This window comes from Nesoenas mayeri (assembly GCF_963082525.1).
Source record: "Nesoenas mayeri genome assembly, chromosome: 17".
Lineage (NCBI taxonomy): Eukaryota > Metazoa > Chordata > Aves > Columbiformes > Columbidae > Nesoenas > Nesoenas mayeri.
Window position 1 is genome coordinate 12,226,502 of NC_137565.1, and position 26,345 is coordinate 12,252,846.

Here is a 26,345-nt window from a genome sequence, read left to right on the forward strand (position 1 = left end):
ATTGTTTAGGCAAATAGCAGATTAATTTAAATATGCATCCCTAATAAAACAAAAATGGTCCCCATTATGGTACCCATTCCCATGGCGAGGAATATAAATATTCAGTGGGAGTGCCATTAGACAGGGATCGTAAGGATTATCTGCATTATTTCACATGGCTAGCACTTTCCAGCTACCGAATAATCTTTACAAAAGCAAACATAAATCAATTTAAACTCATTTAGATCCCATTTCGCTCTGCGCAGTTTCATTACCACACTCTTGCTTCGCCTCCTTTGGGACGCGGGAGGAGTGTTTGCGAACTGGCACCGGTGCCCGTCCCCAGCTGCCTGTCAGGGCTTTTATGTCTCCTTTGAAGGAGCAGCTCCCATTAATCAATTCATCATTAATGGCCAAGGCTTATCCAGCCCTATCCATCGCATCTCAAGATTGCTCCTCCGTTAATTCCGTGCAAAGGTGGCCCTGAAGTCTCCAATTCCGTCTGGCCCTTCTGGTCCGTCATACACTCCCCATTGCGGTTATTCAGATGATTGCTTTAATGTTCCGTGCTTTTGAGTAGATTATTGGTGATTTGCGCCGGGAAAAAAAGCTATTTGTGTCTTGTTCCTTTGCATTTTCTGTTGTTTTTTCTTTCTGGAGCGTCAGGATTCGGAGCTTTGCTGCCAGTTGTAAACTATTTGAAATGGTGTTGAAGTCCCTGGTTTGTTTGCTGTGTGCAGGGCTTCGGATTCTTCACTTCAAAACTTTTCTCTGTGCAAAACTTTTCAGGGTGGGTTCTGCCTCACTGGTTTTAGTGGTAATTGAGGGCGAGCGTGTAGCAGAATAAAAATGTAGGTGTCTGTTTAAGTCTGAGCTTCTCCAAATGTGGAAAAGCGGGAGAATTCAAGCAGTCTTCATCATGGTAGATAACAATGCTATCTAAAATTAATAAATTCCGAATTACTATGAGAGCAATGAGCTTCTAATGCCAGAGCCCCTAATTCTGAGAAGTTTCCTCTGACCCTGTTATGTGGTGCTGTGCAATGTCCTGAAGTTCTGGTTTCCTGCCCTACACTCTCTTTGTATTAACATCTTCCATTAGAATGCTTAAAAACTTTCATCTTTAAATGATCTTTTAAGGTTTTGTTGAATTCTGAGGTGACGCATAGTGTTTATTTTGGTTTTGTATGCAGGAACCGTTAGCGTGTGGAGCCTGATGCTGGGGCGGGAGCCCATCCATCACTACCAGCACAACCAGAGCATCCAGGCTTTAGCTCTGGGCTCAGCGGGCGCCACGGTGGCCACAGCGTCCGGCTTCGAGGTCAAGGTGGAAAGCGCCGACGACAGAGGATTCTGGCACACGACAGGAACATTTGAAATCCAGAAACTGGTGAGTTCGAGCTACTTAAATTTGAGAAGAAACTTCTTCTCAGTAAGAGTGACAGAACACTGGCCCAGGCTGCCCAGGGGGGTTGTGGAGTCTCCTTCTGTGCAGACATTCCAACGCGCCTGGACACCTTCCTGTGTAACCTCATCTGGGTGTTCCTGCTCCATGGGGGGATTGCACTGGATGAGCTTTCCAGGTCCCTTCAACCCCTGACATTCTGGGATTCTGTATGATACTCAGCTTCATTCCAGGAGCTCCCGATCCTCTAATTATTTTTGGTACAGTTAAGAGGTATCTTATAAAAATCTTTCAAGAGCTTTGATAAAGCGTCAGTTATTTATTTCTGCCTATTTTCTCCAACACCTGTCTCCACAGCAAGCACCATATTTCAGAGTGGTGTGCTCCTGAGTAAAAGTAGTAATCCATCATGCTTACCATCATTTTCACTGTGAGAAGTAATTTAGGGCTAAGGAGTGTTTTCTGGATATATTTTTAGATAATGAGTTGTTTTAAATATAATCATCTTAGTTTCTCTTCACTCCTTTGTTATACTGCACGATACCAGAGAATTATCATAAAACAGAATAAGAAAAAACAAAGATGCTGAGAATACTTTTGACCATGTTAAATAGGTCAATTGTAAAGAAAAAAGATGAATTAATATTTTTAAACAGAGCAGTGACAAGAGAACTAATACTCAAGTAAAATGAACTAGATAACGGCGTTATCAGCTAGAGGCAGAGATTTTGCAGCGGGTTAATGGCTGAGCCTTTCCTCTCTGAAGAGCGAGGGTGAAATACTGGCTTAAGCTACAAGTGAAAATGAGTACAAGTCCATATGGTGCAGGAGGTTGGCTGCTTTTAATTACTTTTTTTTTGTGTCAACGTTAAACTACGTTGGCTCATTTTGTAAATCAGTTTTCTCGCGTAGAATTGGAGCACAAACGCGAGGTCTCGTTCCAGATCAACGCTATCTGATTAATTCTGAGGCAGGATATTGCAGCCGAGCTAATAGCATCACTTGTGAAGCCATAACTGGTCGTGCGGCTTCTTCAGGTTGCACCTTCTGTCACTGAAGGTTTGAGATTATTTTAATTAGAAATCCAAAGCTGGCCCATTCTCTGAAGTTCTTTATGTCTCAGTGTAGCAATGCTTTTTTGAAAGGTGAAGTGCATAGGAATAAATTGAGTTTTGCAGCTTTTCTCCTGGTTGCGCAGGTGGTGGGTATGGAGCTGCCATTTAAACCGCTCCTGATTTAAACCACTCCTCTTTCAAAGCAAAGTCTTAAAATACTTAAATCTCCAAACATTTAAGAGGTTTCCCAGTAAAAAAATGTTAAAACACCAGCACGCAATCCATTGTAGTTGGATCCATTTTACTCTTGCGTCTCGCTGTGAAATGTCAGTTTGCCACATGTGACAGACGGACACTCAGGACACCACACTCCCTTCTAAGGCCGGGTCAGAGATCAGCTGTGCTGTTAAGTGGTTTAAACCCTTCCCATGCTGAGACTTTTCAGCAGCATCTTAACTTTATTTCCTGAAATGGGAAGAGCAACATCATTCTGGTCTTGTGACAGAGGATGGGGGAACTGAAAATATGACTGTTCAAGAGATGTGGGAGGACTTTTCTATTGATTTAGCATATATATACATACATTTCAGGGTAAGCATCAGCTATTCCACTTCCACTGCGTGAATGTGGTGTCTCTCCTGGAGCGCTGTATTCACATTCTCACCACAATAATTGCTTCATGAGCTTTAACCTCATGACTTTCTGTCCTTCATCTGGATGAGTCCATTAAGTCTCGCTCCTTTCATGTGACATTTTGGTATGTTCTGATTAGTTTTTCAAATGGGCTAATTTGAAAGACTCCAAGCTCGATTTCAGCAGACGACCTAAACTTGCACAAGTTCAGAAATAAAGTTGATCCTTGGTCTTGGTCTGAAATTAATCCATAATTGGGAGGATTCAGGACAGCCAATAACCACACATCAGTAGTTTGTTCAGTTTAGCGTGTGGCGGTAATGATGTAAAAGAATTTTTGTCTGTAATAAAAATAAAAAGTCTGTTCTTTTTAGGTCAACTTCCTTAATCTGGTTCCAGATGTTACGGGGAGCCCAGTGACAATAGCAGCTGCCGAAGACATTGTCTATCTCCTGAAAGCACAAGTTCCTGGCAAAGTTCTCCATTGTGTCTATGGTCAGCCCGTCACGTGTCTCGACGTGTCTGCTCATGAAGCAGCTTTTGGGGTGAAAAACTTCGGCTGGTTATTGAATGAGCCAAACCAGGTATTTAATTTTGCTTTTTTGGTAAGATTTTTATACCTTCATAATTAACAAGGGGAAAAAGAGTTCATGCTACTGATCATTTCCTTCCCTGCTACTCAGCTTTTGGCAGTAGATGGAAGACGTTTTTGTAATGCAATAACCTGATGCTTCTCTTAGTTTTCTCCCCGTGGGCTGAAGTAGGGATATTGTTCAACTAATGAGGTTCACTGTAAATATTTTGCATTCTCTGCTCCTCGGCGAGTCGCGGCTCCTCCAGCTGTACAGCAGTGTTCCTCTAGGGGGAACTCGTCTCAAAAAAACCCCCCAAACCCCTAAAAACCCTCATAAACAACCCCTGCCCAAAAAGCCAAAGCATCCCTCAGCCTTTCTGATGAGGAACCCACATGTCATTGCTATTGTATCTTAGGAGGATGCTTCTATTTTGTAGTGCACATGAGTTTTTGAACTAAGTTCCTCCCAACGTGGTGATGAGGGTGGTGTGACTGTCATGTTAAGGGAAGCTCGATGATAATCATAGGTTTGAAGCCCCTGTGGCACAGTCTGTTTCTTTTAGCAGGTAGATCAAAACTGGACTGTTTTTCTAACCCTGCTGAAGACTCACAGCCGAGGCCTCTAATGCAGCTGTTCTCAAACTTCTCTGCTTGCATGAGGGACTATTTTGGGCCTGCGGACCCAAATAAATGCATAAATAATTGTATTTTGTTGGGAGAATCCTACCTGTGATCCTGGACACAGCCCCGCTCCAGGGCAGGGATGAAGCTGCAGAAAAACCTGTTTCCAGATGCCTCGAGGAGAGTTTCTGTCCCTTTCCTGCATCCTCCCTAACTTTCCCACTCTGTGATTTCCATTTTGGGGGATTATACTTCAGGGCTATCAGCAAAGAGAGAAGGAGGTGGAGAGGTAAGCAGGAGGTGAGCGCCCAGATGAAAGGAGCTGTGGTCTGTAGGGTACAAATGCAGCGTTTTGTTTGGCAAGCAACTAGAACAGCAACGCTTTATTTAGGGCTGCCCGTGTGTTAGGAATAAATGTGTCCAGCTGCATCTAATTTCCCCTTAAAATTCACTTTCATGGGGGAAATGCTGAGGCCACCATAAATACCTCTAGGGCTGAGACACGCTGCGAGGCCGTGCTGGCTTTATTAATTCCTTTGCTGTCCTAATCCAATTCTTTTTCCCTCCAGAGGTGGGAGGTTAAAAGGTAAAATTGCCTCATTCAGGGGCATTACATCGGTGATCACCTTTGCGCCTCGTCAAGGAACAGAGAAATCTACTTAGACCCCGGAGCGCCGCTCTGTAAAGCCGGACATATTTCCTAATGTAGTTCCGAAGTATTTGGCGTTTGGTGGCAGGTCGTATTAAGCCGCGCATCCTAATCAGGGAGATGGGACCGAAGTCGTCCAGACGGCCGGCGTGTGTTTGACAACGACGCTCACTTGGCATCGCCGCACCAGCTGACATCACGCCGGAAATTAATTACTAATGTCTATTATGATAATGATTCGCCTCGCGCAGACGTGAAGGGACTTCGCATTGGCTGATTATGCTGGTCACAAGTTGACAATCTGCCTTTAGGAGAGCTTTTGGGCTCGGAAATGTAGTGGTGAAGAACTCCAGCCCCGTTTGCTGCTGCCTGTGTTGCTGTAGCAGGAAAACTGAGGGTTTTTTTCCCAGTTTGGTGTTTTCTTTGTTTTTCCCAAGGGATATTCATTTTTTTTTAGCATAAGCTGCCAATCCTAATGCTACTGCCTAGTAACTGCTTTCTAATGAAAAGATTGTTAGGGAAACCATCTTCTTCCCTCTCTCTTTTTTAATCGTTGTCTAATTTTAACCAAATTTGACAGCAGAGTAGAGATCTGAGGCATAAATTTTGTAGGAACTTTTATGTTGAAGAGGAGAAAAACATCAAATCGGTTTCTTAGACTTGCCTGTTGTTAGACAGACATCGGTGCAGGAGAGAGGGGAGAATATAAATGCTTCATCTGTGAGAAGTTCAGCTTCATTAAGCATCAAACAGCACAAGCGTGATGCTGTTTGTTGAAAGTTCGTTTAGTGCTCTTGGAATTCTTTATGTTAAGCTAAGAGAAGTTTCTTTAGTAAGGGTTATTTCAACTGTATTAACTCAACGTGGAATGTACCATCTTCCGTAAATTCCAAATTATTGAAATGCTGAGGTCTATCTTCTCATTGAGGGTCATATGTAGCTAATAATATAGACCAGATAATGACCCACAGGGACAACCCTCGCGCTGGCTTTGCCTTTCAGCCTAAATCAATGCTCGTGGCGTCCGGCGAACATACCTTGAAGGACGGTGTCTAATGAGCAGCGTATTATTGTGTCAAGTGGTTGGGAGACCCGTGATCCCGACACTGCAGCAGCATCGCAAAGTCTCGGCATTCACATTTTGAGTTTGAGCGTCGTACGTAGAATTAAATCCGCAGATTTAAACGAGGGCTGGCTTTGGTCCTCTTCATGTCAGGGTATAAACCTCTTGAGCAGGTAGCACTGTAAGCGTGAGGATTAACGTCGTCTGGTTTCTGATGCAGTAATCTCACTGATGGTGGGATCTGATGGAAGCTTTACTCATAGTTGGTATATTTATAAGCTGCTCTGAATGGCCTGTCTGCTATCAAGTCAGTCTGGTCACCTGCTGTAGCTTCAGGTGAGCACTCTCCTGCTTGTGGATTATTCTCTGAAATGTATAGGTGCTTTATTCTCTTGGGGGTAAGAGAATATTTCAAAATGTAGTTGAAATAATGTATTCATGAGCTCTTAGTGATAGAAGATAATCAACACAAGAGGATTTGTTTGGGTTTTTTCCCACCAAATAAATAGTTCTTTATGTACTACGTGAATTATAAGACACTGTTCAGGGTACGTCTGTGGTTTTAGTTGCTTTGGGCGTGAATTTGAACCTTACGTCAGAACAGACAGATGGGGAAGAAAGGAGCAAAGGGACAGTGGTGGTTTTTAGAGCTTCCAACACAGAAAGAGGTTAAATATGTTGAGTTCCAATGTCTTGGGAGTTGTTTGTTATGCTGTCGCCTTTTCATCTGTTTTGAGCTGGCGATTGGCTTGTCCTTGATGAAATGTCGTTCAGCATCACCCATCCCTTCTCATCAACAGTTGAAATACTGCCTCGTTTTGCCCCGTATTTAATGTTTCCACGGAGTTCTTCAACTGCTTGCTAATGTGAGCATATCCAGTAGAATTAACCACTTGAAATGGATGTTATGAGCTAATATTAACTGAAAAAAAAAATTAAATAATCATTTAAATTGCATTTCATACTCTACAGTCTCTCTTGGATGATGTATTTAGGTCATAGCTACTTTATATAAGCCACTACATCTTTCGTGCACCTTACTTTAACTAAAATCCTCCTCTTTTTTAGCTGGTGAACTTGTGTTGTCTTTTCTGCTGTTGTAATATCTCCAGTTCTCATAGAGTTCCAAAGACTTCAAATACTTTAATCTTGATTTTTCTTATTTAAGCAATGGGAGTGTGTTTTCAGTTTTGTTAACCACTGCGGCCCTCGCAAATGATTGAGTTTGCATTAAATTCATCTTGATGTGCTCTTGTTTTCACACTAGTAGGAGGGCAGGTCTTACCAATGGCTGAATTTGAACATCTGGGACTTAGCCAAACGTTTCTCTTTGGGGAGCTATAGGACTGTGGAGTCTTAGCAGATCTTTGGAGGTGAAGGGTGGTTTAAATACCTTTTTCTTTATAAACTCTTTGGTGGCACGTGTGAGAGACAGAACTCTTTATGAGGATCTGAACTGTGTAAATTTTATGGTCAGGCACTGAAACAAATACAGTTCAGCAGAGACACCGCAAGTTTTCCTTGCCTGATGTACTGGTTAACCCCTCCCTTGCTGAAAAGTAACCATCATCCATTTGGGATTTTTTATGTTTGTAAATTATGAAAAGTATTTTGCAAGTTAAAAAAATATAGATATAGATATATAGATATAAGGATCCCTTTTGTATTGGCTAATGTTAATGGCGTTCTGCCTTTTTTTACCTGTTTGGACATTAATATGAATACCTCAGAATTGGCACAACTGCTTAGGTAAGTGTCTCAGGTTTTGAAAATGTAGTTACTAGAATGTGCCTTGAGAATTCAAGGTGATAGTCTGTGAGACCAAGAGAATTTATTCCACTTTAAAAACTACCCCACCTTCCTTTTACCTGTCCTGTCCTTAGGTTAGGGCAAGTATGGGTTTTTTGGCTTACGACTTATTCTTTAGTGAGCAGGTGTTTCATAGAGTCATAGAATCATTTCAGTTGAAAGAGACCCTCGGGATCATCGGGTCCAACCATAACCCAACCCTTGTCCTGAGAACCTCATGTCCGTCTGTCCAGCCCTCCAGGGATGGTGACTCCAGCACTGCCCTGGGCAGCCTGTTCCAATGCCCCACAGCCCTTTGGGGAAGAAATTGTTCCCCACATCCAACCTCAGCCTCCCCTGGCGCAACTTGAGGCCATTTCCTCTGGTCCTATCACTTTCTTCTTGGGAGAAGAGACCAGCACCCTCCACGCTGCAAGCTCCTTTCAGGCAGTTGTAGACAGATAAGGTCTCCCCTCAGCTCCTGTTCTCCAGCTGAACCCCCAGCTCCCTCAGCCGCTCCCATCACACTTGTGCTCCAGGCACAGTGATGTTTATCAGTGGATAAACACAATATCCTTTCATCTCTGGATACCAGTATGTTTCCATCAGCCTTGAGCGGCGGGTCCTGGTTCCAGGTCCCAGCACAGTCTGTCCCCGTCCCCGTGGGGCTGGCAGAGCCACGGCCGCTGGCAGAGCCCCCAGGGCTGGAACCGCGCGGATTGCAGGTGCCTTGGCAGAACCTGCACCGCGCTTGGCTCTTCTTCCCCCTGCCAGCTTGGACTCTTCCTTTTTGACTCCAGTGAAACGAAAACGTTCAAGGAAAAACCAAACTCCACTTGTCTTCAGCATCACATCCAACTTTTACAGCAGGGGTGGACGTTTGGAGGCGCAAATCGTGAGTATCGCTGGGATTTTTTGCTGCTGGATTGGCTGCAAGCTGTTTATACGGTTATTTTTGCAGCGGGTCTTTCAGCATTGCTCGAGGCCGCTTGGTGCAGCTCAATGCCTGCGAAATAATCCGAGTTCTCGTTTGCCAGCGTCAAGTCACCTTTAGGATGGCATGAAAGTCAATTTTCCACATGCTTGGAGAAACAGTCGTGTTACCAGCTTTACACAATGACTTATATCTGGCAAGAACTTGCAAAATAGTCTCTCTGGCTGATTGTCAAAAATTACATCATATTGGAGTAAACTGCTTTTAAATCAAACATCCATTATTCATGTATATTAACTGCTTTTCTCTAGGTTTTTTTTTTTACTGGCTGTTTTGTGTTTGATTTACTCTTTTTCTTTCTCTCTGCTTGTCTGTCTGTCTCTCTCAGCTGCTCCTTTTAAATCTTAGCTCATCTTCAAATTTATGGAGCCAGAACACTTATCTCTGTGTGCAAGTATCAATATGCTGACCTTGCATTTGTTACTAGTAAAATTTTGTTGTTGTTGTTGTTGCAGTGTTATGTGCCATATTTACAGTAGGCAATTCAATACATTTGCACTGGGAAACTGTGCCCCCGAGGCTTGTAAACTTGGAAAATATTCTTTTTCCACATCCCTTTAGAAATAAAATTCAAAATTGCACTAGTGTGTGCCATATGTTGTGCTTAATTTGATGACTTCTGCCGCAAGTGCATATGAAATACCCCTCTTGCTTTTGTAGATAGTGTATCTACATTGAATTGAATGGTTTTGACCTGAGCAAAAGCCAGATCCCTTTGTATTCATGGTGGGCTTGAAATTTCACAACCCTCTCTTTTGTCGGCAATGTTTGGGTGCGTTCGGGCAACGCTGCTTCTAGTTGGCAGAAGGAAAGGGGGAGAAACATAATCTGAAAATAAATGCAAATTCTGTTCCTGGTTTTCCTGCTTGTTCCTCTGACTCTTTGAGCAACTTGGTTTTGTTTGTTCTGATCCTCTGTCTCTAAAACAACACCCACAACACCCCCCTGCAGCGCTCCAGGCTGGGTGCAGAGTGGCTGGAGAGCAGTCAGGCAGAAAGGGACCTGGGGGACTAATGGACAGGAAGCTCAACATGAGCCAACACTGTGCCCAGGTGGCCAAGAAGGCCAATGGTGTCCTGTCCTGTATCCAAACCAGCGTGGTCAGCAGGACAAGGGCAGTGATCCTTCCCCTGTGCTCTGCATTGAGGAGGCCACATCTGGAGTGTTGTGTTCAGTTCTGGGCCCCTCAGCTCAGGAAAGAGATTGAAGTGCTGGAGTCCAGAGAAGAGCAACAAGACTGGGGAAGGGACTGGAACACAAGCCCTTTGGGGAGAGGCTGAGGGAGCTGGGCTTGTTCAGTCTGGAGAAGAGGAGGCTCAGAGGTGAGCTCAGCACTCTCTACAACTACCTGAAGGGCAGTTCTAGCCAGGTGGGGATTGGGCTCTTCTCCCAGGCATCAGCAATAGGACAAGGGGCCATGGGCTTCAACTCTGCCAGGGGAAATTTAGGCTGGATATTAGAAAGAAATTATTTCCAGAGAGAGTGGTCAGGCATTGGAATGGCTGCCCAGGGAGGTGCTGGACTCACCGGCCCTGGAGGTTTTTAACCTGAGATTGGACATGGCACTCAGTGCCATGATCTAGTCAATGGGCTGGAGTTGGACCAGGAGTTGGACTTTATGATCTCTGAGGGCTTTTCCAACCCAGTCGATTTTGTGATTCTGTAAAATGATGGTTAGAAACCTCTGTCTTAGATGGTTCTTTATGAGAAAGGCATTCTTGAATGTATCCTGTGCGTCATTCAGTAAGGAGAAGGATGTAGGGTTTGCGTGTGGTTTTACAGTGTACTTTTCACTGATATTTATGATGCTCCGTTCAACACTTCATCTAAATAATAACTAAATACACTATATATACAGACTGCTTCGCCCAGTTCTGAGAGAGAACCCAGCTTTCACCAGCTGTGCGATGTGGTAACTTGTGACAAGAAGCAGAAACGCGATGGCGGAGGGAGAGTCGCCGTTTCACGGAGCCGTTGCCGCTGGCTTCCCGCCAGGACGGTGGTTTGTACACCCCTGCTCTTGTTGAAAGCACCACAGGCTCTTGGATAACAAGTGCTTGGGGATTTGTTGTTTTAATGTCCCATCCAAAAAAGACATCTCCGACTACGCAGGATCCCGGAGCACCTGCTGGCGTCTTGGACGCGCATGGACGAGTTCCATCAACAGCATTGCCTTCCATTCCTTGGTTTTTCTTGGAAGTGTCTCAACCAGAGCACATCGTCCACACTTGACCTCGCTTAGCAGCAAGATGTAACAAAGTTCCCAGCTTCGCTATTCTGTCTACAGAGATTTTGATTCTTTGTGAATTAATTTAGTCTTCTTGGACAGCATTTAAAGAGAGTTCCTGGTACCCGCTGCTCTGCCATTTCCTCAAGTACAGTAACTTGTCCTTTTTTCCTCTGCCCGCTCTCATCAGCGCACCAGCTTCTCAGTGCATCTCGCCCAGAACAATGGCCACAGGTTGAGACTGGCCCAACTTGCCCAGTAAAGAGGGAAATTAGTCTAATGCACTGCCTTAACAAAAGAGAGAGTATAAGCATGAATAATTAATACCACTAGTCTGTGGCAATCGGATAAAATGAAGTCCCATTTGCTCAGCCTTATTAAAAGAGAGAGGGAGAGATGGTAAAGGTCGTTAAGGGACTTGTAACATGGAAAGAACCACCTCTGAGATGGATAATGTGTTTTCTAATCTCTGTGGTCTTTAACTAAACATAATGGTAAAGGTACTCTGGCTATTTCTGGCTTGTTGAATTATTAAGCATTCTGGGAGATTGCTTGGCTCCCGTCCAATAACTTAAGACTTTTTCGTTTGAACAATGTTAATAGGTAACGCTTTTTGTTTTGTGCGTTAGGTCCTGGTACATCTGCACGAGGTATTTAGTGCTTGGGGGAAGGGATGCTCGTTAGTGTGTCATCCCAGGGCACTTCATTTCACACCCAAATGCTCTTGGTTCACTTACCTTCAGTTCTGTACCTATTAGGTCACTGGTCTTGGGTGTCCATTATAGGATTATAAATATCTTTAAAAGGGTAATCCCTTTGCAGTGTGCATTATAGGATTATAAACCTCCTCAAGATCTTACGCTTTATCTGCCCTTTCACATACAGGCCCTTATTTCAAGTCCCTATTGACCAGATATTTTTATTCTTTTCCCTTGGCCTTTGTAAAGAAAATCCTGGTTGCCTTGGGATGTGATAGGAGAGCTCATCAGAAGCAACTCCATAATTGTCATCAGAATGCTTTTAAAACCCCTGTCTTCCAGAAATTATTATTCAGCCTTAAAAAAGCATTCTGAGGTCCTTCTGTTTCTTTACCTGTCGGTTTGTCAGGATGAGGTTTGGAAATTCATTTGCAAGACCATAAAATTGCTCAAGACAGAAGGAGAGTTTAAAGATGGGTAAAACCCAGATACTGCGAATCGCAAAGACAATCATTCTTGCAATGATATGGCTAATTGGCTAGAAATACACCTATGCGTTATAAAATTAAAACCCAAAACCAACTCAAGGATCTTTAAAAAAATGAAGAAGGGAGAAGGGAGTAGGAGAAGATAAGAGGGAAAAGCTTTTCTTCCAGTTTTGTGTATCTGAACTTTTATTGTTTACGGATTCTCTTAGACACAAACACTTTAAATTGGTGGCCAGTTGGAGGAGAAATGCATAATTTTTCAGCTGGCGCTGCCTACAGGTCTAAAATCAAGACTGCAAACAGGACAATGTGTAAAACAAGGGAATCTTTAAATACTGTTGCTGCAAAATAGGGGAAGCAATTTTTCATTCTAGTCTTTCATGGCCATAACTGAATTTTCAAGTATGTATCATATGTTTATAGGATAGATGGGAGCTCTGGACGTTTAGATAAATGAATAGTTTATGGATGTTCACTTGAAGCATTAGCCCCAGGGGGGCTGGAAGAAGCACTTGCCCCAGGGCTGGTTCAGAACCCCGACTGGGACCCGATCCTTCATTGTTCCCAAGTTGAATTCAGCAGTTTATTGACTTTGTCTTTTGTTCAGAACTTTCCAAGGAGAAATTCAGTTGCCAGGCACAGAAATTAATTTCCTTTGCATGGAAAACTGTGCAAAGTACCTTTGCCAGAACGTCATTATCTCTGGGTTTGGTTCGTGAGCTGTTGGAAGCTGCGCCGCAAGTGCGAACAGGCTGTAAATTGGTCTTTACCTTGAAGACCAACGTTTTCATGCAGTTTGTAGCGACTTTTTAAAGGTGTAGAAGCTTAAATTCATTTTTTAGCAACTTAAGTCTCTGTGCAAAAATAGAGTCTTCCTTGCTCTACAGAGCTTGGGTGAAATTGCTTTGGGGTTTTTGGTCTAAAGCATGGAAAGTTATATTTTAAAGGTGTTTGAGGCAGATAGCGTCACAAAGACAAGGCTGGGAAAGAGTTGGGGAATTGTAAATATTATAGACAACTGAGGAGGTGTTGATTTTAGTAGGGAGTTGATAATATGGCTCAATAAAACCTGCTCTTTCGTTGGGTGAAATGGCAAGTGGAGGAAACCTGCAAATTCTCTGCCTTTCTTTGCAGTATTCCTAGAGGTTTTTAAAGCTTCACTTTTGTTGCCTAGAGGCACCCATCACAAAATGATCCCCTCCTGCTCTCTTAATTCGGCCTTTCACATGCTTATTAAAATTGCACAGATAGCTAAATAAAAGGCCAGGCAGCATCGCCGGCGCTGGACTGGCAAATGCTTAAATAATATGTACACATAGCGTCGTATTTATTAAGCTGCATGGGGATATAATTAGAACAGTAGAAATTAAGAAATTAACCCAATGCCGATGTTGCCATGGAAGCCATAAGGTTTTTTTCTGATGTTTTAGCTACTGTTCCTCTGTTCACGGTCATAGATTTCCTTTAAATTAAAGAAGCATCACCATGAAATTGAATAAAGTTTGTAAAGTTATGTAAGAGCAGGTGATGTGCTGAGCTCCACTGGGCTTTGACCAGCACATTTTTCTATTTCTAAAAATACCTCCTTTCCTAAATCGAAAGGCCCAAGTAGATAAATTTCATCTGGCCGCACAGGACAGACAGGGAAGGCGATGAAAGCGATTGCTGCACCGAGCGGAGCAGGGTGAGCAGACGGAAACGACTCATCCCTCTCTTCCAGTCTCTGGTCGAATCATCTTGGATGTTACTTAAAATAAGAGTTGTTTTTATTCCTTTCCCATCTGAGCTGCCACTTCAGATGTAACGTAGCGTTTCCCTTCATCTGTCTCCGCCGCGGGATCGGCAGAGGAGCGATCAGCAGGGCCTGTCAGCGCTGACTCAGTTCTGCTCGGCTGTTTTTTTGCTTATTTGATTGAATCTGTCTCGCACAGTCCATCTGCCTAAACCTGCTACGTGGTGGTTGTTTGCTTTTCCTATTTTAGATATTAAAATCAATGTGGGAACTATTTGCTTTTCCACGTAAGCCTTCAAAGGTTTGACCGGGAGCTGTACCTGTCCGATGCTGGTTGGCAGGAACGTCACGTCCCTGCTTCTGGATGGATTCCATCCCGAAACTTGGTTTCCTTATTTCTGAGGGCGTTGTTGCCCTTCTTAATAAGGATTCATCTGTATCTTGGTTGTGGATTAGCACATTGAGAAACGAGTCCTGCAAACCCTCTCTGCTCCGCTTTATGCTGCAGCAGAGCGTGGTGGTTGTGCTCACGTTACATTAGCCGCTGTTTATTCTCTTTCTGCCAGATTCTTCTTTACGATCTGGAAACAAGTCAGTGTCTGAAGAAGATGGGCAACTCCATAGGTGACTTTACGTGTGTCAACCTCCAGAACAGTCCTCCAAACATGCTCGTTTCGGGCAATAAAGACAGAAGGTAGGTACAACCAAGAGCTGTAACCCATCCTCAATTAGCTTCCTTCTTGTCCTGCTGTCCTACATCTGGACCTGCTTGAATTTGTTTCTCCTCTAATGCTTCAAATGCAGCCTGCGTGAACTTCAGGATCAAACTATTAGGTAATAGTTGGATGTGGCTGCCAGTTTGCTTTGTTTCAGAAAGCTCCATGGGAAGACTTTCTTTTTAAGCCATTTGGTGGACACAGTTGGTGTACAGCCCAGCGAGACCACTTGGAATATCTTCCACTTCCCCACCACCACCCGCAAAATTAGTTTGGCATTTAAAAGCTCACTTTCTGATATTAAAAAAATAACCTAAGGGATGAATGATGTAGGATGAGATGGGTCCGGCTGCCAAATGATGTCAAGAGTGTATTTCGGAACACTGTGATGTCCCTCAGGTGACAAAAAAAAGAGACTTTCATATGAACAGATTCCAGCTTCTATTTAGCTGATTAGCAGCTTTCTCTTTAACTCCTTGGCTTGGGGAGTAGGATTTTCCCAGCACAATATCTGGTGCCAGGAACGGACGCGCTGGGAACAGCCAGCGCGAAAGGATTAAAGTGCTTAAAAAGACCCTTTGAGTCCAATTTTTAGCTTTCTCTTCTTTTTTTGTTGGCTGGTTGTTTGCGGGTTCTGATCCAGTGCACCAAAGGAGACGTGGGGTGGCGAGGAGCCAACCCCTAATGGCTCCCGGTTCCTTCCCCCTCCGCTGGGCAGCGGGCTGCAGGTGGTTGGTCTGGTGTGGCGGTGGGGATCAGATTGTGAGGCGGGTATTTCCCTTTGCCAAATCCCAGGCCTCTGTCCCGCCAGCGCGGCAGCTTGCAAAAATGATTATTTTGTCAAACAGCTCCTTTTTTTTTCCCTTCTCGGTGAATAGGTAGCGCAAGCAAACCTCACGCTTCCTCAGCAAAGAGGATAAAGGAAATATCTGAAGTTTGAGACGTCTGGTTGAATCCTTGGCAGTTTTTTTTTCCCCTAAAAAGTAGATAATTGATTTTCCAAAGCACCCTGGTAAAACTACCTCCAGTTTTGATCTCTTGCACAATGACTGGAGAGAGATAAAGTTGATAACCCTTAAGTAATATTGAAATCTACTCCATACCAGAGTAAACGTTTGTGCCCTTTCCCCTCCAAAAAGCTTTTCGGGTTTTCAGCTCAAGCACAAACCTGAGTTCAAGGGGTTGCCCATCACTAAAATAGCAAGAAGCTGGAAATCAATAGTCCGGCAGATAAGTTTGGCATCAGAAGGCAAGACTATGGTGCCTCAGAGGTTGGTTTCTTGTGTGGTGCTGCACCAACGGCACCCATACATGGGATGGGGCTGGAACACATGTAGCCGTATTACGGAGCAAGTGTACAAAACAGTGGCCTTGGGAAGACGTATTGCTTGAGTTAAATACAGCAATTTCACCATTTATACTACTATATGCTATTCTTTTATTCAACGACATGATTTTGAGAAGTAACACTCATAAAATACTTTGGGTAGAACCTGTAAAACCTGTCTTTCCATCAGAAAATCCCCCTGAAGCATCACTGGTGGGTTTGGTCACTAAGCTGCGCTCTGCATTGGCGGGACATCTGGTAACGGGGAGCGTGAGCTGGTGCACCACACACCAGCACCCAGTTTCTTGGTGGAACCTGAGGCCAGCGCTGGGAAAGCAAACATATGGCAAACCCAGTGTGTGTAATCGCTGAAGGATGCAGATCAAAACATGTATTTCATGCTCTCCTTAAGGCGAGTGAGTGTTGTAAGGTAATCTGACAGGAGAGGCAAAGCCCGGTCATGAGAACACCTTCCTTGTGGCTCCTCGAGCTGGGATGGATGCGACGCGCTCCCGCTGAGCCCAGCTGTTGAGGCGGGAGGTTTGGGCCATGCCAGGTCCGCATTAGAGCATCCCATTAGATTTGCAAAATGCTTTTCCTTTTGTTTTTGTTTTTTTTTCTTTAATAAAGCACATCTAAACTACTCAAGTGCTTCCCAGAGTGTGCCAGAATGGCCACCTGCCTGAAACCTGGGCCCTCGCTAATGAAATAACCAGGACACGATCAGATCTTCGTTTCCAACTGTGCTTGCGAACAGCAGAGGCTTTGATTTCCGTGCAGAACACATGCGGGAAGACAGGGAGAGCGCTGGGTGTGAACACTTCCAAAATCCCCCATCCTTACCCAAAGCACAGCTCTAATACAGAGCCAAAGCTGCTCTCCGCTGGAGGTGGAGAAAGCCAGAAGTTCTTTTCGCCATCAGCGACTGTTGGGTTTTCCAGCGGGCGGCCGCAGAGCCACACAACGTGTGCTTCTCGCTCCCTTCAGCATGTTCTGCATGTCAGATGTTGCCGTGCTGGAGTTTTGGACTGTTGCGCTGCCTTTTATTTCAGTGTGTTATTTGTAAAATCATATGATGCAATTTCCACGTGAGAACGGAAAAGGAGAGAGTCGCAGCACTGTTAGGATCATGGCAGGGTTACGGAATAAAGTACAGTTGATGTGTTGGAACACGTGTGTTTTGGCTTTTTCTGGAATTAATGTGTACTTGGTGGATTTATTCTTGATAGCCATCCGCTGGGAGGAACTTCTCTGGCTTCTTTTCAAATCTGAGATCAGTATTTTCCCTTTACTTTTGTTTTCACTCGCTGCATTTTTCTGTAATTCACTCATGTACTTTGCTTTACCTTGACATAAAAGGATCAAAACCCATACTCCTTTGTGATATGTACTGGATTTAAAACTTAACACCATCAGCTTTAGCTGTTTCTGTGGGCTTGGTGCAGTGGTTGGAATCTAAGCTCCTTTTCTACAGTTCTGCTTCATTAAACATAGCCTGGTTTTTGATCCATTTCTCTTCAAAATGCCTTGACTGAGCGATCGATGATCTCTGGAACATCTGACATACCTAAAAGCTGCCCACAGTCACTGGTCGTGTTTTCGAAGGCTTTTCAGAAGAGATACTGGTTGCTGGGTGCTTGTGGATAGATTTGTTTCAATATTGGTGAATAACTCAAGCATATAAACCTATGATTTCCTAGACTTGTCTCTTGAATTGCTCACATTTAGTCTCCTCATCAATCTTTGTAATAGTAATTCTTTCCTTGATCCTCAGTGTTATTACCCCTAGGCCATAGTGGCCATGAGTCCAGTATCCAGAGGTAGGACGAGTTAGCGTTGGCCCCAAAACACTGTCCTGTATACCTCTCAGCACCGCTGATGCTTGGGGAGGCAGAGAGAGAAGAGCTGTCTCCAAATTTCACTTGCAGTTTATATCACCTTGGACTTAATAAAGAGACAGAGATGTCCTGTATGGCGTGAAAACTCTGCCTCAAAAGATCTTCCATAATAGACATCAGTGTGAATACTTGGTGGTGGAACAGCGTCAACCCTGTTGGATTTCTGTCCTGGTGGTGGCCGTGGGACTCCTGGTATCCTGCATTGTCATGACCCCACAAGTATTGATGCTCTTGGTGCCCCCAGCCTGTAGATCCACAGCTGCTTTTATCTGTTCCTCGCTGTCTTTCCCTTAGGATCAGGGTGTTCGATCTCCGCAGAAGCGAGTCCTTGTGCTCCATCTATGCCCACCAGTTAGGAGTGTCCGCGGTGCAGATGGACGACTGGAAGATCGTCAGCGGAGGAGAAGAGGGCTTGGTGTGCGTCTGGGACCAGCGCATGGGCACCAAGCTCTGGGAAATGCACGCCAGGTAATTTAATCCTTTTGGGGTCTTATTGCGAAGGTGTTGATTGGGTCTGGCCAACTGGAAGGACACGGGAATGGGATGATCCACCACCAAAATGAGAATGTGCCCGTGGCTAAAGCTTCTGAGAGTTCTGTTTGTTTTCCTGTGATTTGGGAACAGATTGTCTCCCCACCTGGAGTCCTGCGCCTGGTTCTTTGTGTGCCCTTTAGCTAACGTAGCTTTTTACTCATTACTTAAAATAGCGCTTTGGTTGGCCTAAGGGAGCGTGGAAATGCTTTCCCCTGGGTTTTCCATTAGTATCTTCTCCCTGGCCCATCCCCAAGCAGTATTTACTTTATCAAACCTTGGATTTTAAATGCCACACTACTGGCTGCTGCCTTCGGAGCAGCTGGTTCTGGTTCTCTCCGTTTGCTGTATCCTCACACGATACCTGCGTTTCTGTTCAGCTCGTACTCGCGTTCCCTGCGCAGGGACGGGCAGAGCCGGGTTGGTACTGACGCTCACTGAAGTATTGAAATACCAGTTTGTTCCGAAAGCACGAGCGGTACAGCACTGAAAGTACAAACAGCGATCAGGATCCTGGAGTTGCAGAGAACTGTTGGTTGCTACAGCCAAATTATTATTTCAAGGGAAAATTCCCAGGGAGTCAACTTCGAATAAATGAAGGATTTAGCCCCTTGTAAGTCTGAGTGATACTTAATAAAATGCTGAGATAAATCCTGATTTTTTTCTTAATGCATTTTCCCCAAAGAGTAGCTAGATGAGGCATTTACAGTCAGAGAAGTTCAAGTTGGATTTGGCATTGATTAATAGCAGGTATCTCCTTCTCTTTTGACCCTGTGAATTATAAAGCCTGTTGTGATGCAGCTGATGCATTAAGGACAATATTGCATTGATTACCTCCTGGAGCAGCACTAATGAGCGTGCCAAGGAGGAGAGCAGGTCTGCTGAGCTTTGGGGGTGTACTAAAAGTGAAATCATTAGATTAAGCGTTTAAAATACTGTTTAATCTATACAGGAATCAGGAGGGATCACTTCAATCAAAAAGGCCTCCAGAGATAAGGTGTGTGTGGTGTTATCTGTGCCCACAGCCCCGTGTTGTGGATGGAAAGCAAGGGCAGAAGCCAAGGGAGGTGACAGGAGACACGTTAGGGTCAGGGAGATGAGCTGTCGTAATCTGAGAAGATAAGTTACTGCTACTTGAACAGGAAATCCTGTTAACATGGTTCAGCGTTAGTTTATTTACCAGTGAGAGGAAAAGAAAAGAAGAACAGACCTGCATCTCTTACAGCTCATGTGCTGCCAATTTTCTGGCCTCCACGTGTGTTCTGGTAAGAGCCCACTAGATGGGGATAAAAGCTCCAGATATCTGCTCCACACAGGGGAAGAGCCGAAGGTGCATGTTCTCAGTCTCTTTCCATAGAGAGGCCGCTGATTTATATTATTTCTTCTTTAATCCAGAGCTATTCCTTTCCTGCACTTGCCCTGTAGGAGCCTAACGCAGGTGGCATCTCACCCAGTGCTGTGGGTTATTTTTCAGGCATCCAGTCCGCCACGTCTGGTTTAATTCTCACAGCCTCATCACCGCAAACATCCCTGATGAGAAAAGCCCCCGGGGCGGCAGCATCACGGACGACGACCTTACCGCGCACCGCAAGTGAGTGAACCCGCGCCAAAGGGCAGGATTTTTGGCTCTGTGAAGATCTGCTCTGTTACATATTTTTAAATGACACCTGAGTCATGATCCAGAGCGGTAATAGAGAAGGTATAGCATCTAAAAGATAAAAAAAGGTTAAACAAAAGGCTTTCAAAACCATCAGTGGATTGACTCTTGATTTTCTTCTGAGCACCAAAAAAATCATTTCTTTTTCAGCATGGTGATATAAAGGACACTGAAGCCAGAGAGGGAACACAGCCCTTTCCTTGCTTTAATTATTAGTAGTGATATCTCCTCCTAAACGAAAACCACTGGTGTTTAAACTCCACATTGTGGTATTTGCATCTCGGGTGGCTGTTAACATCTCTAATTGAACTATCAGACTACAATATACGTATCTTCCCCTTCCTGAATAGACTAGAGATGTCTCAGCTGATGACAGTCACATCTCGGCAGCGCTAAAGTGAATGATTCACTGTTGTGTTCATTTCCAGGGCCCGATGGGATCCCTGGAAGGAGGCAGGAGGGAGCTTTTCCTGTTCAAACTGCACAGACAGCCCTAGCGCAGAAGGGTTTTTATATTCAGCTGCTGAAGCGTCGAATTTTGATCCTTTATGACAATCTCTAACTTTGTTAGTGTCCTTCGTTGAAATATATAATTAAGGTAAAATGTTGTGCCCTGGTTGTGTTTCGTACAGGCACCGAGGGATCATTTACGCCTATGACTTCTCGGTGGACCAGCTGGCTGTGGAAAGCGTCATTCCGATTTGCCGCTCGTCCTACGATGAAGTGACTGGTTACAACTACAACGTTGGCCTCGCCGTTCCCTACGATAACATTTAGGGAACCCGCTTCGCTTGGCTCCTGTGGTCCAGCCCCTCTGCCAAGTACCTGACCAGCGGCCACAAGAAGTTCCGCAAGGGACAAGCGCTGAAAAGGTGGCATTAGCTGCAGGCACATCAAATGGGCTGAGCGTTGGCCGAAAACGTGGGGACGTAAAGCAGAACGGAGAGGATGGCTGCCCTCGGGCACAGCACTGAAATATGTTGCTGCGCAAATGTTCAGAAGTCCGCTGTGGTGGAACGGAGAGGCTGAAGAGAGAAGGGGAACGGTATGTTTCAGTGTCAATGAAAACGTTCTTCCTGCTGCTCGTGGGACAAACGCTGCTGGTCCCATCGTGGCCGAGGACACAATTGGGAAGCGAGAGCCCCGAGTGGCAAAGTGCTGAAGTGATGGGAGCACGTTGAGGAGCTCATGCCTGTTCTGAGAGGGGAAAAAACCACCCAGGACTTGGAAACCGCATCTTGCTGAGCCGCATGTTTGAAACTTCTTTCCTTCTAATGAGCTGCTCATTCTTCTTTTCCTTGGATCAGGATGTGTCTAGGAACAGGACCAAGAGGGTTGGGAGAGGAGAGGGTGGTGGAGAGAGGGAAGCTTGGCCTCGGCCAGGCTGGGCACGTGGAAGCTCAGCAGGCCACATGGATCAAAATGATTTTAAAATAAATTATTTTTGTAAATCTCTAAAAATACAGATTAAATGTTTTCTAATTGTACGTGTGTGTGTGTTTGTGGCTTTTTTGTCCATAAGTCTTATAGGCTGAACTAGCCCCTGTGCACTGAAACAAGAGGCTGTTATGTCTCAGGTTAGTTGTCAGGTGTGTTTTTGCTGGATCGTGCCCTTTCACAGCACCAGGTGGCTGGGACTTGAGTTTCTGACACTGTCCTCACTTTGGAGCTGGGAATTTATCATATAGGTGTCATGAAGCAGAAAATGAAACCCAGGTTGCACTGATGAAGGTAGAGCCAGTTTGGCGAACAAGAGCTCGAGTCCTGCACAGGTATGTTTTACTGGTTTAAAACTCTTGCGCTTTGCCCTTGTAAACTTACTGGTGCAAACCAAAGCCACATAAATCAAGTTTAAATTGAGGTTAAGTTTTAACTTAACACCTTTTTACTGGCTTAATGGAATCAATGGAGGAGTGCAGTGCGGAGCAGGAGAGCTTCGTGCTGCCCTCCTGCCCGGGGAGACGCGTTTCACAGCTCTTCGTTGGCTTTGGCTCTGGGGTGTTTCCATGACTCCTCGGCAACTTTCGCCTCGAACAAGAAGTTCAAGGGGCAAAGATCTCTCTGACCAATAAATTGTATCTTTTTATAAAGCTTTGGTTGTCTTTTCTTTCTTTCTCTGGCCTCCTGAGAAGCCAGCTCCCTCCCTCCATTCCTGGAAGACTGAGAAGTGTCATGGATATGCAATATGGACAAGAGCTCAGCTGAAAACTGTCAAATAAATCATAGTTTCTGTAGCACAAATGATTTTGTGGGTTGCTCCAGCCCTGTGGCTTCTGCTGTGACCAAACGCAGAACTTGTATCACAGCTGTGTGTGCTCTGACCTGCTGCTTGTCTCAGTGACACCCTTGGCTCGTTCCACCTGTCACTCTCCGCATCTCACCCCAGTATCTCGGGGCAGCTTTGTTCATTCTTCATCTCCTTGCAGCAAGTAGCAGATCAGTTTGTCTCGTGCCCACCTCTGCCATTCCCCTGTGCTGCCGCCGGGTCATTTCTTCACCCTGAGGGTCACTGAGTTGCCAGAAAACGGTGTTTTGCAGCACCCACATTTATAGAGATGTTCACTTTTTTATGTGGGGAAGACTCACATCGACCCATTGGGGACCACAGATCAACCCATCCAGATCCTGGCAGGCATCACCTCCAGCGGAGAAAGGAATTGTCCCCACAGCCACCGTTTGGTTGCTCACGGTCTGGATGCGGCTCCTTGGGGTGGCTCGGAGGGTGGTCCTTTTGGTCTGTTTTTCCTGTTGCCGGAATTCATTTAGGAAGGTTGTACCACAGCAGAAGATTGTGTATGTATTTAACGTGCATTCATAATGCAAATGAGGGCACTCAGGCTGCTGGAGAGCATCCATGTTGGAGTTTCATTTTTGTTTCTGAAACGGGATGTTGTCCTACTTCACTGGGTAGTCATTAATACCGCGCTGAAGTGGGTGCTGGAGTGTAGCAAACGCAATCGTGGCTATTCACGTCCTTGCCAGAGTTCGCTGACATGTAAATGGAGCCTCTTCAAGAGCAAGAATGCAGTCAGCATTAAATCTTTGTCAGAGATAGATGCCACCTTCAGATTCCCCATCTGGGGGCTCCCTAGGACGTGTTAGTGCCACCAGTTTGCAGCAGGTGGGGGTGAAGCTCGACTCCTGTCTCAGGAGAGCCTGTTGTGTCCCCCAGGCAGAGGTTGGATTGGGGGTGACGGTCCCATATTGGGACCATGGTGCCATCCGCCAGGTGACCATCAGGGGGGCTGGGTAGCTGGGGACACCTAAAAATCAAATAGCAGCAAAGGCGGTAGAAGTTTGGGGTAAAGAGCCTCAAGAACAACTCCTGGCCTCTGCTCTTGATGACAGTGATCCTTAGCACAAAGGAGATGGCTGTTGTCTTCATGAGAAGGATCCCTGGATATAAGCATCTTCCTTACTGTTCTCCAAAGAGAATATATGATCAAAGGGTGAAGCTGTTATCAGGCTCTGGAGCTCTGACTTCAGTGAAAACCGATGGGTGGTGAAGAGCTGTCCCTCCACATATGTGGGGTCCAAGCCAGCAGCAAAGTCTGCAAGAAAAGGCTTTTTGTGTCTACTTTGTGTCCTTGGCCACCTTGGCAGTGGGGGAAGAGCAATTCCAGTGTTTCGTGGGCTGCCGCCCCTCTCCCAGTGCTGAGGAGAGCTGGGGGGAGAACAGCTGGTGCTTCGGTGCAGTGAGGGGCTGGGGGGGTCTCAACTTGGGGGTTGGGCAGGAACCCCCCTGCACAGGTTAGTGCTGACACAGCACAGCTGGGTATGAGCCCAGGGGATGGAGGTGGCCAGAGGAACAAGAGCAGAACCGGACTAAGAGGGGTGTATGAGAAGGGGGGTGGTCAGTAGGTCAGAGAGGTTCTGCTGCCCCTCTGCTCTGCCCTGGGGAGACCACACCTGGAATCTTGTGTCCAGCTGTGGCCCCTCAGTTCCAGCAGGACAGGGAACTGCTGCAGAGAGTCCAGCGCAGCCACCAAGATGCTGCAGGGAGTGGAGCATCTCCCGTGTGAGGAAAGGCTGAGGGAGCTGGGGCTCTGGAGCTGGACAAGAGGAGACTGAGGGGTGACCTTGTTAATGTTTACAGATATATAAAGGGTGAGTGTCAGGAGGATGGAGCCAGGCTCTTCTCAGTGACAACCAGTGACAGGACAAGGGGCAATGGGTGCAAACTGGAACACAGGAGGTTCCACTTAAATTTGAGCAGAAACTTGTTGGGGTGAGGGTGGCAGAGCCTGGCCCAGGCTGCCCAGGGGGTTGTGGAGTCTCCTTCTGTGCAGACATTCCAACCCGCCTGGACACCTTCCTGTGTAACCTCATCTGGGTGTTCCTGCTCCATGGGGGGATTGCACTGGATGAGCTTTCCAGGTCCCTTCCAATCCCTGATATTCTGGGATTCTGTAAGAGTCCCAGAGCCTGGCAGAGCCAGACAAGGCCGTGGCTGCGATCAAGCAGCACCTGGAGACCCTCAGGGTCTGGAAGGGCTTTGGACTATGAAGATGCTGAGGGATCTGGAGCATCTTTGTGATGAGGAGACACTGAGAGAGCTGGGGCTGTTGAGCCGGAGAAGAGAAGCTGAGAGGGATGTGATCAATGGATCAATAGCTCAGGGCGGGTGTCAGAGGATGGACCAGACTCTGTTCATGGTGCCCAACGCCAGGGTGAGGGGCAACGGGCACAGACTGAAACACAGGAGGCTCCATGTGAACATGAGCAGAAACTTGTTTGCTGGGAGGTGCCAGAGCCTGGCCCAGGCTGCCCAGAGCGGGTGTGGAGTCTCCTGCTCTGAGACATTCAAACCCCCTGGACCCACCTGTGTGATCTGCTCTGTGACCCTGCGTGAGCAGGGCTGGGCTGGGATCTGCAGAGCTCCTGCAGCCCAACCAGCCTGGGACTGTGTGGCAGGCTGTGCGGGAATCGCTGGGAGCTCCACCGCCACTGTCCCCCCCCAGCCCTGCCTGCAGCCCCGGCACCAACCCTGGCTCTGCCACCCAGCCCAGGCTGAGCACCACAGCTGCTCAACCAACGCCACCGGTGCCAGCAGCGCTGCCCCAGCCTTGCCACGGTGACATCCCCACGTGTGGAGCTGCAAGATGGGACTGCCTCCATTCCCACGGGTTCCTGCAAAGCTGGGCCAGCCCCAGCCGGTCCCTGGTGCCACCGAGCAGGCCAGGGCTGGTTGCAGGGTGTCCTGGCAGGTCGGTGCGGCTGCTGTCCCGCTGCTGGCTCCGATGAGCCCCCAGTGCAGGGGCTGTGGGTCAGCAGCTCTGAGCGGAGAGCGGGGCTTTGCGGAGGGGCAAAGCTGCAAAAGCCCGTGCGGGTAAGTCCCTATTTCCATCCTCAGTGCGGGGCTGCCTGGGCAGTGCAGAAACCTCCGTTAACACGGAGCAGAGAGAGAAATAGTCCATGCTGGGCACTCACTGCCCATGGGGGGACAGAAGGGGTGGCACAGGGCTGTGCATTGCTCACCGCAGGCTTTGCTCGCGGCCGCTTGCTGCGGTGGGGGCTATTTTGCCACTGAGCATACATATTACCAGGAGAACCTATTTTTTGATAAAACAAACAAATCTTTCCAGCTTTTCTAAAAATAGCCATTGCCCTTTTTTTCTCCCCCCGCTTCCCTTCCCAGCTCAGGCTGCCTTAGAGACAGAAATCCGCCTCGAGCCATCCAGTTATTAATACCAGTAAACAAACCCTTATCTCCGGTGCCTTGTTCTAGCAGGAACACGTGGGGGCGGGAGGCACCCGGCTGCCGGGAGCCCACGTCCCCATGTCCCCGCATCCCCGCTGCCTGTGCCCCAGCCCCGTGGTGGGGCTGGATGTGAACCCCCATCCCCAGCACAGTCCCCACTGCTCCCCGTGCCCGGCAGACGCAGCTCAGGTGCCTGGTTTGGGTTTCAATCGAGGTTTTTCCTCATGCTGCTACCACCTTCACCAGCTTGTGTATCTCATGGGATGCGACTGGCCGTCCAGGTGCGGATGCTGCTGCCTTCACCCCCCAGCATCCCCATCGCTGCCTGCACACGGTCCCCATGGCACGGGATCGGGGGCTCCCCGCACAAGTCGGGCAGCCCCTTCCCCATGGCAGAGGCTACAAATTCACATCTAAGTGGACACGAGGATTGTGGAGGTTTTCTGCACAGGGAGAGACCTCGCCAGGCTTTGGGTGATGGACGGATGGAGTATTTCTCAGCAAGGAGTAAAAAGAGAAATACCTTTTATTACAGATAAAAGCCTCTTATGTTTCTAGAGAGCAGAAGGCAGCCCTACCACAGGACAGGCACAAAGCGCTTGGTGCCAG

The 26,345-nt window shown here is 46.5% G+C and overlaps 1 protein-coding gene across 3 annotated transcripts in view; it reads left to right on the plus strand.

Annotated features, from left to right (window-relative positions):
• FBXW8 (F-box and WD repeat domain containing 8) overlaps positions 1-21,522 on the plus strand; it is a gene marked incomplete at its 5' end in the record, with an annotated part of 52,206 nt that extends 30,684 nt beyond the window's left edge. The window contains 6 exons of one of the 3 annotated variants that reach the window (XM_080355092.1): positions 1,173-1,369; positions 3,447-3,656; positions 14,473-14,600; positions 18,142-18,315; positions 19,853-19,969; positions 20,668-21,522. In XM_080355092.1, coding sequence (XP_080211218.1) covers positions 1,173-1,369; positions 3,447-3,656; positions 14,473-14,600; positions 18,142-18,315; positions 19,853-19,969; positions 20,668-20,812 — 971 coding nt within the window. In that variant the 3' untranslated portion in view covers positions 20,813-21,522. Of the gene's footprint in view, positions 1-1,172; positions 1,370-3,446; positions 3,657-14,472; positions 14,601-14,779; positions 15,129-16,579; positions 17,331-18,141; positions 18,316-19,852; positions 19,970-20,667 lie in introns of those variants that run through there. The other 2 variants (XM_080355094.1, XM_080355093.1) reach the window with 2 other exon arrangements.
• Positions 21,523-26,345: the final 4,823 nt, after the last annotated feature.